The sequence below is a fragment of the Hypanus sabinus genome, chromosome 13 (genome assembly GCF_030144855.1).
Source record: "Hypanus sabinus isolate sHypSab1 chromosome 13, sHypSab1.hap1, whole genome shotgun sequence".
Lineage (NCBI taxonomy): Eukaryota > Metazoa > Chordata > Chondrichthyes > Myliobatiformes > Dasyatidae > Hypanus > Hypanus sabinus.
This window is the reverse complement of record NC_082718.1, coordinates 72,556,652-72,571,492: the sequence shown is the minus strand read 5'-3', so window position 1 is coordinate 72,571,492 and position 14,841 is coordinate 72,556,652. Positions and strand designations below refer to the sequence as shown.

The 14,841-nt window shown below is 41.9% G+C and overlaps 1 protein-coding gene across 1 annotated transcript in view; it reads left to right on the top strand.

Annotated features, from left to right (window-relative positions):
• The window catches only part of LOC132403977 (unconventional myosin-XVIIIb-like), a gene marked incomplete at its 5' end in the record, with an annotated part of 415,128 nt that overhangs the window by 345,916 nt on the left and 54,371 nt on the right, over nt 1-14,841 (top strand). Inside the window, one exon of the mRNA XM_059987873.1 lies at nt 13,001-13,186. Coding sequence (XP_059843856.1) covers nt 13,001-13,186 — 186 coding nt within the window. The remainder of the gene's footprint in view (nt 1-13,000; nt 13,187-14,841) is intronic.

Sequence of the window (14,841 nt, the reverse complement as noted above, 5' to 3'; positions counted from 1 at the left end):
TTCGACTGCAGTTACCGACTCCGTGTCGTAATTTTAGCGCTGCATGTAGCACACTGCTACAGTCTCTTCCTTCAGGTATTGGGGTTTAAAATCACTCCTACGGTTGTGTTGGCTAACTCTTTCAGCATGTTTATGTATCCTCATCAGCTCTGGGATTTGGAATATCGTGAGCAATTTGTGCAATTATAGGCCCTGATCAAAGGAACAATGTACTGGTCCTTGGCAGTCCAGAGGAGGTCCACAATAACGACCCAAGGAATGAAATGATTGAATGAAAAGGACTGTTTTATGTCTCTGGACCTTAATAGAGTTCAAAGGGATTGGCTAGTGGGGAACGGGGTAAAGAGTGGATCTCATTGAATTCTACTAGATACTGAAAGGCCTGGGTGGACAGTCTAAGATCTGAGGATACAACCTCAGAATAAAGGGATGTCTCCTTAGTACTGGGGCAAGGAACAACTTCTGCAGGCAGACGTTAGTGAATCTGTGGAATTTGTTGTAAAGGAGTGGAGACTAAGTCATTGGCTATATTTACAGTAAAGATACATAGGTTCTTGATTGTTAAGATTTACAGGAAAAGGCAGGAGCACAGGGTTGAAAAGAAAATCAGCATTGGTCTTCTGGTCAGTATAGATCTTGGACTAGCATGGAAGCAAAATTCTGTAAATGCTGCCAATCTGACACAAACAGAAAGGCCTGGAATCCACTGCAGTTCCTGGGAAGGAGTTATTTTGGGAGTTTATTTCCTTCACTGGAAGTATTGACATTTACTGTCCATATCCGCCCTTAAGCTGAAGAGGCAGTTAAGGGAAGGCAATCACATTTGGTGAGACTGGGGAAATCTGCTGATGTTAGAAATCCAAACAACATGCACAACACTGGAGGAACTCAGCAGGCCAGGCAGCATCCACTGGTTTTAGCCTGAGGCATTGACTGTGCTTTTTTCCGTGGATCCTGCCTGGCCTGCTGAGTTCCTCTAGCATTTAGTGTGTGTAGATCTGACTGGATAAGGATATTGTAATACTGACCTGGATCACTACTGTCTCTGAAGGACATTAGTGAAGCAGGTCAATTTACAACAATCCAGTAGTTTATGGTTACTGTTACTGAGCGTGTCTTTTTAAATCCCAGATTTATTTAATTACTTGAAATTTAATTTCCCATCTGCTGTGGTAGGATTTGAATTTGTGTCTCTGAACCTGGTCCAGAACTCTGGCTGCTTATCCATTAACTGAGATATTGTGCTAGAAATGAGCAAGGGTGCTCTTGCTCATTACAGCTTAGAAGAATGAGAAGAATCCCTTTCAGAATCTTGTATAAGACTTTAAGACACCGTTCAGCCCTACGGCTCTGTTCCAGTAAGAACATAAGATTCTGAAGGGGATTGCTACTGAGAGGCTGTTTCCAGTTATGAGATCATTTGGAACTGGGGAGTATCATTGTAGCTTATAATTTTGAATAGGTTGTGTCAACATGGTATGGAGAGTCAGGGGTAGTGGGCAGTCAATTCAGTGATGGAAATTCACTCACTGTGACGTGCTGCATTTTGGAATGGGAATCGCGGGGGGCACAGAGACACCATTCTAAAAGGGGAACAAGAGCCGAGAAACCATCTTTTCAGGCGGCAGGATGAACTGAGACAGTAATTAGCAAAATGTGATGGACCTTGGACTTCATAAATGGAAGCATTGAGTGCAAAAACAATGAAGGTGTTCCTAAGCTTTACTAAACTTTGCTGATATCACAGCGAGAAGATAGTGTCCTGTTAGAGAGTCACACAGCACAGAAATGGGGCTTTTGACGCAAATGAGTTCTGATCATTAATACTACACAATTTTACTCTCCTCTCATTCCCATCAATTACCCGTAGACTCTACTACTTCAAGGTATCCTGGGGGAAATTTACTGTGGGCAATTAACCTACCCACCCCATGTCTTTGGGATGTAAGAAGAAACCCTCATGATCACAGGATAATTTACTGCAGCCATTTGGCTTACCCACCCCCGTGTCTTTGCGATGTGGAAAGAAACCCTCACGGTCATGGGAAGGATGCATGAATTCCACATAAACAGCTCTATAGATCAAGAATGAAGCCTTGTGAAGCTGTGAGCAACAACTCTACCAGCTACAGACCACTGTCTGACTCCTGGTTAAGAAAGCAAAGATTTATTTCTGATTCCAGAACTGAAGGATATTTGCTACCACATTAGATTGGGGACACTGGGGAGAAGAAGGTGAGGTAAGGTTTGAAGTCTGATAGAGATGGACACAGTCATGACAGGTTTAAATAAAAGTAGACACAATTAAGCTGTCTCTGTTAGCTACAAAGGAGAATGGATTTAAGGGTTCGGGAAGAGATGGGGAGATGGGGGTGAATTCAGAGAGGAACTTCTTTGCATAGTGAGTGATAATGACGCAGAATTCACCACCCATAAGGTTTATAGAAATGGAGATGATCACGCAGGCTTTTTCCATTGAAGATGCATGAGACTAGAACTAGAGGTCATGGCTTACTGCAGAAAAGTGAAATGTTTAAGAGAAACATGAGGGGGAACCACTTCGCTGAGAGTGTGGAATGAGCTGCCAGCACAAGCAGTGATTGCGCGGTCAATTTAACATTAAAGAGAAGTTTGGATAGGTACATGGATGGGAGGGGTATGGAGGGCTATGGTCTGGGGCAAGGCAATGGAATTAAGCAGAATAATATTTGGGTGCAGACTAGGCGAGCTGAAGAGCCTGCTTCTGCTCTATGACACTACCAATGATCTCAAAAGGAAGTTGGATAGTTGTCCCAGGAAAATAAGCATACCAGACTGCAGGGACAGAGCTCGGGACTGCGATGAATTAGATTGTTCTACAGGGAAACCTGAAATTTTCCTCCATTGCCATGGCTTGTGTGTGCCAAACCCAACAATCCTTTAAGCTTTCTTTAGCTGTAAGGCATTTTCAGATACACTGTACACTGTAACACAGTGTTTCATTGCCCACATCTCCTGATGAACTCAGACACGTACTGAGAGTTCTCATATGCAATGAATGCAGACTGACTTTGTTACTCTGTTCCTGAAACAGATTATATAGGGTGTCATAGTAGCATAGCGGTTAGCATGAGGCTTTCACAGTTTGTGTAAGAATTCAGAGTTTAATTCCGACCTCATTTGTACATTTTCCCCGTGACCATGTGGGTTTCCTCCGAGTGCTCCGGTATCCTCCGACAATCCAAAGACTTGCCGGTTAGTAGTTGAATTGATCATTGTAAATTGTCCTGTGATTGGGCTGAGGTTAAATTGGGAGACTGTTGCGAGGTGCAGTTTATTGGGCTGGAAGGGCCTGTTCTGTGTAGTATCTCTGAAGAAATAAATAATAAAAAATTACAAGAATAAACATCAGGAACTGAGTTCCATGTGAATTTAGTACACAACATAGTTAGTATTACATAGAAACTTCACACCAATGAAACAAATTCCTTCATATTAAAGGAAACATGCTCTTCATCAGATAAATGAAACACCTGTTCACTCAATCTCTCAGAAAATACCACAAACTTTTCAATAAATAAACCGGCTATCTCCAATATCTTGCAGCAATTTGGATCTTTGCAAGCTGTGCATCTTTTTGCTAACTCATGTTAGGAAGAATTATTCTGTGTCCTGTGCCCTTTTGGATTTTACAGGAACCATGGAAGCAATATTGGAAAATGAAGGTTAAATCCAAGTTTGCATCAGCATCAAAACAGCAACCAACTGTTTTTTCAGGAGGATCTGGGCAGAGCTCAGCTAATCAACTTGTCTTAATAAAAGAAAATGCTTGTTGAAGTATCTGTACAATCAATCAGTCTTCAGTCCCAGCTTTATCACAGACACAAACCCAAAAGCAGAATAGGATGGCAATTTGAGTAGATTAAAGATTTAATTTCTTCTTCTATTTTAGTATCTCCGATTTGAGGGCTGGGTAAGCTGCTGCTCGACTCTAATACTTGGTAGATACAGAATTGTATATAGTTATGTTTCTATTACCTTATCATTAAGTTATGAATCTACAGGGACAGTTTCATTATCATACATCACTGTTCCCATATCTTTTTCATATAGCTCGATAATGAGAGCTGGACACATGGTTTGGGTATTTGGCACATCTGTAGTGCTCTGAGATAACGTTGCACTAGAATACAAAATTAGCTTATTGCTGTAGCATTGCTGCGCAGCTGATGTACTGCAGAACTGGCATCGACTTTATTGTTGTGCCAGCCTGGGCTTACAGGAATGCTCAGTAGATTCAGTCCCAGGAGCACTGGATCCAGACTGATCCTACAACTAAAGCTGTGGGAATGCTGCACGGTTGGAGGTGCCATCACTTGGTTGCGATGCTAATCCCACAGCCTGTATGGCCTCTCAGAAATACCTCAATAATCCTACAGTATTTGCCGAAGCTAACTGCTTAACCAATGCATAAACACCAATTAACTGCTTACATAAAAGACAATATTTAAATGGTATGAGAGTCTCTGTCACCACTATCCAAATGGATCCAACCATTCTTTAGAGCAGGGGATCCCAACCTGGGATACATGGACCCCTTCTAGGGCTCCATGGCATAAAGATTAAAAACCCCTGCTCTTAGTGGACACATTCCTTCTCAGATCGTTTTGGATACTGTTGGTGGGGACGACCTACCAGGGACAAGTTATAGTGGTCAGGTCTCTGGCACCAAGACTGGACCCTCAGCTCAGAAAGGAAGGAGGGAAAAGAGGAGAGCAATAGTGATAGGATAGGGGATTTGATAGTGGGACAGATAAGAGATTCTGTGGGAGAGATTGAGAATCTCGGAGGGTCTGTTGCCTCCCTGGTGCCAGGGTCCACGATATCTCGGGCCAAGTTCTTGGTATTCTCAGGACGGAGGGTGAGCAGCCAGATGTCGTGGTCCATGTAGAGACCAATGACATGGATAGGAAGAAGGAGGAGGTCCTGCAAAGAGAGTTTATGGAGTTAGGTGCAAAGTTGAAGTACAGGACCTCCAGGGTTGCAATCTCCGGATTGCTCCCTGTGCCATGTATTAGTGAGGCCAGAAATAGGAAGATAATGCAGCTAAATACGTGGCTCAGGAGATGATACAGGAGGGAGGGCTTCATGTTTCTGGGCAAATGGGCTTTGTTCAAGAGAAGGTGAGACCTGTTCCAACGGGACGTTCTGCACCTGAACTGAAAGGGGACTAACATCCTTGCGGGTAGGTTAGCTAGTGCTGCTCTGGGGGGGTTTAAACTAGATTTGCAGGGTGAGAGGAACCAGACTTTTAGAGCAGATGGTGAGGTGGAGGAGGATAAAGGTCATACGAGGACTGCTTGTGTGGACAGAAATCAAAGGTTTGTATGTGCTAGAAATGTTCTCAGGTGCCAAGCTGAAGAGACTGGGGAAGAGGCATCTGACTCTCAAATAGAGAATGATAGAAGACAGCATGTGCTCAGACTGACGGTTTGAGATGTATTTATTTTAAAGCAAGGAGTGTTGTGAACAAAGCGGATGAGCTTAGAGCGTGGAGCTTGGAGATATGATGTGGTGGTCATTATAGAGACTTGGATGGCTCAGGGACAGGATTGGTTACTTCAAGTGCTGGGTTTTAGATGTTTCATAAAGGACAGGGAGGGAGGGAAAAAGAGGTGGGTGCATGACACTGTTGATCAGAGATAGTATCACGGCTGCAGAAAAGGTAGACGTCATGGAGGGATTGTCTATGAGTCTCTGTGGGTGGAGATTAGGAATAGGAAGAGGTCATTAACTTTACTGGGTGTTCTTTATAGGCCGCCCAATAGCAACAGCAATATTGAGCAGCAGATACGGAAACAGATCCTGGAACGGTGTAATAATAACAGAGTTGTGCTGGGAGATTTTAATTTTCTGAATATTCATTGCCATCTCCATAGAGTGAGGAGTTTAAATGGGGTGCAGTTTGTTAGGTGTGTTCAGGAAGGTTTCTTGACACAATATGTAGATAAGCCTACAAGAGGAGAGGCTTTACTTGAACCTGGTCAGGTGTCAGATCTCTCAGTGGGAGAGCATTTTGGAGGTTGTGATCATAATTCTGTCTCCTTTACAATATCATTGAAGAGAGATAGAAACTGACAAGTTAGAAAAGCGTTTAATTGGAGTAAGTGGAATTATGAGGCTATCAGGCAGGAAATTGGAAGCTTAAATTGGAATCAGATGTTCTCAGGGAAAAGTATGGAAGAAATGTGGCAAATATTCAGGGGATATTTGCGTGGAGTTCTGCACAGGTACATTCCAAAGAGACAGGGAAGTTATGATAGGGTGCAGGAACTGTGGTGTACAAAGGCTGTAATAAATCTGGTCAAGAAAAAAAGAAAAGCTTACAAAAGGTTTAGAGAGCTAGGTAATGTTAGAGATCTAGAAGATTATAAGGCTAAAAGGAAGGAGCTTAAGAAGGAAATTAGGAGAGCCAAAAGAGGCCACGAGAAGACCTTGGTGGGCAGGATTAAAGAAAACCCCAAGGCATTCTAGAAGTATGTGAAGAGCAAGAGGATAAAACGTGAAAGAATAGGACCTGTCAAATGTGACAGTGGGAAAGTGTGTATGGAACTGGAGGAAATAGCAGAGGTACTTAATGAATACTTTACTTCAGTATTCACTATGGAAAAGGCTCTTGGTGATTATAGTGATGACTTGCAGCAGATTGAAAAGCTTGAGCATGTAGGTATTAAGAAAGAGGATGTGCTGGAGCTTTTGGAAAGCATCAAGTTGGGTAAGTTGCCTGGCCCGGATGGATGTACCCCAGGCTACTGTGGAGGTGAGGGAGGAGATTGCTGAGCCTCTGGCAATGATCTTTGCATCATCAATAGGGACAGGAGAGATTCCAGAGGACTGGAGGGTTGCAAATGTTGTTCCTTTATTCAGGAATGGCAGTAGAGATAGACCAGGAAATTATAGACTAGTGAGTCTTACTTCAGTGGTTGGTAAGTTTAGGGAGAAGATTCTGAGAGGCAGGATTTATGAACATTTGGAGAGGTATAATGTGACTAAGAATACTCAGCATGGCTTTGTCAAGGGCAGGTTGTGCCTTATGAGCCTGATTGAATGTTTTGAGGATGTGACTAAACATATTGATGAAGGAAGAGTAGTAGATGTAGTGTGTATGGATTTCAGCAAGGTACCCCATGCAAAGCTTATTGAGAAAGTAAGGAGGCATGGGATCCAAAGGGACATTGCTTTGTGGATCCAGAACAGACTTGCCCACAGAAGGCAAAGAGTGGTTGTAGATGGGTCATATTCTGCATGGAGGTCTGTCACCAGTGGAGTGCCTCAGGGATTTGTTCTGGAACACATACTCTTCGTGATGTTTATAAATGACCCAGATGAAGAAGTGGAGGAATGGGTTAGTAAGTTTGCTGATGACACAAATGTTGGAAGTGTTGTGGATAGTGTGGAGGGCTGTCAGAGGTTACAGCTGGACATTGATAGGATGCAAAACTGGGCTGAGAAGTGGCAGATAGAGCTCAACCTAGATAAGTGTGAAGTGGTTCATTTTGGTAGGTCAAATATGATGACAGAATATAGCATTAATGGTAAGACTCTTGACAGTGTGGAGGATCAGAGGGATCTTGGGGTCTGAGTCCATAGGATGCTCAAAGCAGCTGCGCAGGTTGACCTAATGATTAAGAAGGCATACAGTGTATTGGCCTTCATCAATCGTGGAATTTAATTTAGGAGCCAAGAGGTAATGTTGCAGCTATATAAAACCCTGATCAGATCCCACTTGGAGTACTGTGCTCAGTTCTGGTCGCCTCAGTACAGAAAGGATGTGGAAGCCATAGAAAGGGTGCAGAGGAGATTTACAAGGATGTTGCTTGGATTGGGGAGCACGTCTTATGAGTTGAATGAACTTGGCCTTTTCTCCTTGGAGCGATGGAAGATGAGAGGTGACTTGATAGAGGTGTATAAGATGATGAGAGGCGTTGATCGTGTGGACAGTCAGAGGTTTTTTCCCAGGGCTGAAATGGTTGCCACAAGAGGACGCAGGTTTAAGGTGCTGGGGAGTAGGTACAGAGGAGATGTCAGGGATAAGTTTTTTACTGAGAGTGTGATGAGTGCATGGAGTTTACTGCCGGCAAAGATGGCAGAGGTGGATACGATAGGGTCTTTTAAGAGACTTTTGCATAGGTACATGGGGCTTAGAAAAATAGAGGGCTGTAGGTAAGCCTAGTAATTTATAGGGTAGGGACATGTTCGGCCAAAGAGACTGTATGGTGCTGTAGGTTTTCTATGTTTCTATCCCCTCGAATTTTAGTCAAACTCAGCAACAGGCCCTTCAGATGCTAGTATATTTCCTGTAATACCATAGCTGTTATCTTGCTAAGACGTACAAAAAAGCTGGATGAACTCAGCAGGTCGGGCAGCATCCGTTGACTGCTCCTTTCAATGGATGCTGCCCGACCTGCTGAGTTCATCCAGCTTTTTTGTACGTCTTGATTTGACCACAGCATCTGCAGTGTACTTTGTTATCTTGCTAACCAGCCTCAGGCCATGCTAGCTGACCTATACTGTCCTTTCTTCTGCCTCCCTCCCTTATTGAAGACTGGAGTGACATTTGTAATTTTCTAATCTTCTGGAACCATTTCAGAATCTAGTGATTCTTGAAAGATCATTACTAATGCCTCCACAATCTCTTCAGCCTCAGTAATGTATGAATCTATTTCTTTTAGAGCAATGACCCCTCCCCCACACTATATGATGATCTGCTGTCTGCGCATGGGCATTGTTTTCTCCCACTCCACTTCCACCCACCTTTCTCCCTCCACCCCTCCACCCCACCACCACCTCTACCCATCCCTCTCCCACACCACTCCTGCACCACCCCTCCCCCTCCACTTCCACCCACCTTTCTCCCTCCACCCCTCCAACCTCTCCCCTCCACCCCATCACCACCTCTACCCATCCCTCTCCCACACCACTCCTGCACCACCCCTCCCCCTCCACCTCCACCACCTGCACCCCTCCCTGTCCACAATCCTCCCCCTTCCACTCCTCCCCTCACCCTCTCCATCCCCATCCCCCTCACCCGCTTCCACCCCCACCCCTCTCTGCACCCTCACCCTCTTCCCCTCCCCCTCATTTTTGCTCCCCCTCCAGTGTGAATACACCAGTTAGAACTTTTTTCAATCTTTTTATTAATATCAACATGATAAGATTGATACATAGTTATTGGGATTACAAAATCACAAAATTAAAATGAGCACAAAAAGATACATAAGCAATAAGTACAATATAGTTAAGTCTTCCCAAATCATACGTGATACAAGTATAATATAGACAAGACCAAAAAAACTAGGTATATCAATATAAAAAGAACAGAAAGAGAAAAAGAAAAAAAATATTACCCCAAAAACCAAGAACTAATCTAACAAACTAACTACTAACTAATAGAGAGACAAAAAAAACAAGGGCTGTTTATAGTGTCGAAGAAAAGACAAAAAAATCATCAGTGTCACCAACTCCGATCCTCTCTACATATATAAAATCAGAACCAGAAAAAAAACAGGATTGGAACCGGGTCAAATTACATCATGTGAAAATATTGAATGAATGGCCTCCAAGTCTTTTCAAATTTAATAGAAGGGTCATATATGACACTTCTAATTTTTTCCAAATTTAAACATAACATAGTTTGAGAAAACCAATGAAATGTGGTAGGGGGTTTAATTTCTTTCCAATTCAACAAAATAGATCTTTTGGCCATTAATGTAAGGAATGCAATCATCCAACAAGCAGAGGGAGATAAGTGAATTGACTTCATCATTGGTAAACCAATTGGTAATAGGATGAGGTTGTAAATCAATATTCAATACCGTAGAAATAATATCAAAACTGTCTTTCCAATATTTTTCCAAGGATGGACATGACCAAAACATATGAGTTAGAGAAGCTATCTCAGAATGACATCTGTCACATATAGGATTTATGTGGGAATAAAAATGAGCTAATTTATCCTTGCATATATGAGCCCAGTGCACAACTTTAAACTGTATTAATGAATGTTTAGAACAGATAGAGGATGAATTAACTAGTTGAAGAATTGTATCCCAATTCTCAATAGAGATAGTAAAGTTAAGTTCTCTTTCCCAATCATTCTTAATCTTATAAAAGGCCTCTGAACGTATTTTCATAATTATATTGTAAACATTTGATATTACACCTTTCTGAAAAGGATTTAGTTCTAACAATTTCTCCAAAATACCCATGGAATCTAGATTTGGAAAGGTAGGGAGTACTGTGTTTAAAAAGCTCCTAACCTGTAAATATCTTTAAAAAAAATTAGATCTGAGCAAATTATATTTATTAGATAATTGTTCAAAAGACATGAAACAATTATCCAAAAATAAATCAGAAAATCGTAGTATACCTTTAGTCTTCCAAACTAAATAAGCTTGGTCTATAATAAAGGGATGAAAAAAGAACTTGGATATGATCGGAACTGTTAAAACAAATTGATTCAACCCAAAAAATTTCCGGAATTGAAACCATATACATTGTGTGTTTAACTATCAGATTGTCAATTCATTTATGTAATTTAGAAAGAGCAAAAGGAAGAGAAGTCCCTAAGATAGAACCCAATGAAAATCCTTGAACAGATTTAATTTCCAAATTTACCCAGTGAGGGCTAGGAGATAAATCCAAATCCCTTAACCAACATTTCAAATATCGAATATTAATTGCCCAGTCATAAAATCTGAAATTTGGCAATGCCAATCCACCTTCCTTTTCTGACTTAAGCAAATATTTTTTACCTAAGATTTTTATTCTGCCATATATATGAAGAAATTTTGGAATCAACATTATCAAAAAAGGATTTTGGAATAAAAATTGGTACCACTTGAAATATATATAAACGTAGGTAAAATAATCATCTAAATCACATTAATCCGACTTATCAATGATAAAGATAATGGTGACCATTTAGTAAACAAACATTTAATCTGATCAATTAAGGGTAAAAAATTTACCTTAGATAAATCCTTTTGTTTGTGATTTTAATCCCTAAGTATATAAAATAATCATTAACTAATTTAAAAGGTAAATTTCTGTAAATTGGAACCTGCCTATTTAGGGGGAACAATAGTTAGAGCCATCTGTCTGTCCTGCATGTGTGTTTTTATTTAATTTATCTTATCCCGCTTTCCTTCCCCCTCCTCCCCTCCCTCCTCTCCTCCACCTCATCCTCTCCTCCCCTCTCTCCCCTCCACCTCCCACTCCGCTCCATCGCTCTCCATCCGCTCCCCCTCCTCCTCCCCCTCAATACACCAGTTAAAGCCATGCGTGCTTTTATTTAATTGATATGTGATTGCGTACAGACACAACAGCCACCTCTTTTAGAACTCTGGGGAGTACACCATCTGGTCCAGGTGATTTATCTACCTTCAGACCTTTCAGTTTCCCAAGAATCTTCTTCCCAGTATTTGCAACTTCACAAATTCCTGCTCCCTGACACTCTCAAGCTTCCACCATACATCTAGTGTCTACCTCAGTGAAGACTGATGCAAAATACTTATTCACTTCATCTGCCATTTCCTTGTCCCCCTATTACTATCTCTCCAGTGGTCCAATATCCACTCTTGCCTCTTTTTTACACTTTATGTATCTGAAGAAACTTTTGGTATTTTTTAATATTATAGGCTAGCTTGCTTTCATATTTCATCTTTTCCTTCTTCATGATTTTTAGTTGCCTTCTGTTGATTTAAACAACTTTCCCAATCTTCTAACTTCCCACTAATTTTTGCTCTGTGATATGCCCTCTCTTTGGCTCTTATGTTGACTTTGATGTCTCTGGTTAGCCATGTCAACTCTTGTTATTCATCCTGCCTTTAGAATACTTCTTCCTCTATTTAATATATGCATCCTGCGGCTTCCAATTTGCTTCCATAAATTCCAGCCATTGCTGCTATACCATCATCCCTGCCAGTGTTATTTTCCAATCAATTTTGGCCAGCCATTCTCTCGTGCCTCTGTAGTTCCCTTTACTCCACTGTAGTACTGATACATCTGACTTTAGCATCTCCTTCTATCATATTCTGTCATATTATGATCACTTGCCCCTGAGGGTTCTTTTACGTTAAGCTCTCTGATCAATTTTGGTTCATGGCACAACACCCAGTCTAGAATAGCTGATCCTCAGGTGGGCTCAACCACAAGCTGCTCTAAAAAGCCATCTCGTAGGCACATCTAGAAATTCTCCCTCTTGGGTTCCAGTACTAACCTTATTTTTCCAAATTACCTGCATATTGAAATTCCCCCTGCTCACAACTCACTAACCCTAACTCCAGTGGGAGGAAACGGCACACCTAGGGCAGGGGTTACTGAACTGGGCTTAATGGACCCCTTGGTTAATGGTAAGGTTGGGAACTCCTGACCTAGAGGAAAACCACAGGGGTCCTTACTCCTTACAGACTGCAGCGAGAATTGAATCCCAATTAGCGTTCACTGGCCCTGTAACGCAATTGTACCAACTGCTATATTTCTGTGTGTTCTTCATACCCTGGCTAATGAAAACAAGTATGTCTTCATCACCATTGTGTTTATTTAGAAAAGATGGATAGGGATTGAGAAAAGATTTGCAGGAATAGGATGCCTCTCTCATTCTACCTAGATTCAACTGAACTAACGCAAAGCGCAAATATATAACTATACTCTTGGCTTCTACCATGCTCCAACCCATGTGACAAATTACCCATAATAAACATTCAACACAAGATACAATACTGACTGACAGAAAGTATATTCATGGCTCCTTTCTGCCCTCTATGACACTCTGACTTCTGAACTTCAAAGGGATAGTTCTGGGAAGTAGCATTGAGGTAAAAGATTAGCCATGAATGGTTGCACTGATGAATGGTGGAACAGATGGAAGGGCTGAATGGTTTCCCTCAAACTCCCCTTCCCCATTTCATCAGTTAGTATATTGTTCTCTAACCTGAGGTTTTACTTCTACTCTTTGTAGACCCTAGTCCTGCGTTTGCGGGACAGCGTGATGAAGATGGGTGAGGGGCTGGAGCAGGCGGCCGAGGCTGAGGCTCGTGAAAAGGAGATCTCTGGTCACTTCCAGCGGCGCATGGAGGAAATGAAGGCTGAAATGGAGGATCTTGTTCAGCGGGAGATGGAGGCCTCTCGTAGGTGCATGGAATTGGTAAGGAACAAGGGATCTCAGCACAGGGGTTCGGAGGAAGCCGGGAAAAGTTCAGCTGAGCTTATTGTCATACACACAAGTACATGACAATGAAAAAATAACTTGTTAGCAGCATCACAGAGATGCAAGGCAAATATACATGAAACATAAACTATATAAAACTATAAATGAAAGAACAAGTACGTAGAACAAAAGGAGGTCCATTGTTGTGCAAAGTGGTCACTTTGTTGCTCTGAGGTAGTGATTAGGGTTGTGCATGCTGGTTCAGGAGTCAAGTGGACGAGGGGAAAGAGTTGTCCCTGAACATGCTGGTGTGGGACTTTGGGCTTCTGTGTTTCCCGCCTGATGGTGGCAGTGAGAAGATGGCATGCCCTGGATGGTAGGGATCTTTGATGATAGATGTTGCCTTTTTGAGGTATCACCTCATGTAGATAGTCCTGATGGTGAGGAAGGATGAAAAATATGAAAGATCTGTGACATAATGGGCCGGTTCCACAACTCTCTGCAGCTTCTTAAATTCATGTGCATTCTAAGTGCTGGGCACTTGAATCCAAATTGGAAATTCAGACCAGTCTGATCAAAGGTATGACATTAACATTTTGACACAAACTCTTCCTCAGAATCAGTGAATTTAGTCTGGTATAGAACATTGGCTGATGTGAGTTCACCAGCTACTAACGATTTTGTGAACATTGCCTGGACTCAATGGTCTGAGTTACAGGGAGAGGTTGGGTAGGCTAGAATTTTATTCACTGGAGCACAGGAGACTTAAAGCACAAGAGGCATGTTCAGATTCATTTATTTATCATGTGTACATAAAAACATACAGTGAAATGTATCATGGGCATTACAATCTCAGGATGTGCTGTCACCACACATTCCGGCGCCAAAACAGAATGCCCACCATGCTTAGAAGCAACAATAGAACAAGGGCAATGAAACAACAACAGCAAAACAAGCCCTTTTCCTCCCACCCGCCACCTCACACATGCAGGTTGTCCTCCAAACCCAGAACAGGCCACCTCTGGGCCTCCAGCCTCCAGTGAATTTTCAGACCTGTAGATATTGGGCCTTGGCCTTTGACCCTCGCCATCCAGACTTCGAGCTTCAATCTGAACCATTTACACTAATCGTATATTAATCACCATTTTTATTCTCCCCTCCCCATTACACAGTCTTTTTCCAGGAGAAAGGGTATCAGAAAGCAGGCAGTATACATTTAAGGTGAAGGAAAAGATTTAAAGGGGACCTAGGGAGATAACTTCTTCACACGTTCTGTGTGGCATATACTGTCAGGAGAAGTAGTATATTAATAACATTTAAAAGACACTCGTGGCTAGGAAAGGCTTTGAGGTATTTGGGACAAATGGGACAAGTGTAGATAGTATTGATAACAATAGAACTACTGGCTAAGAATAACTTATGGTGTTCATCATCAATCACAACTTATGGCTTGATTCCTTTAGTGCATCAGTGTTCTGGAAACAGGTGCTTTTTGCATTGATTTGAGAACAGAAACCCATTGGTTGTCGTGGCAATGTCCATGATCCTAAATACTGAGTAGATAGTATAATTGAATAATTGGTACTAAATTAAGTAGTGATAAACAATGTTTTGATCATAGTTTTAAAGGTGTCAAGATAATTGATAACTGC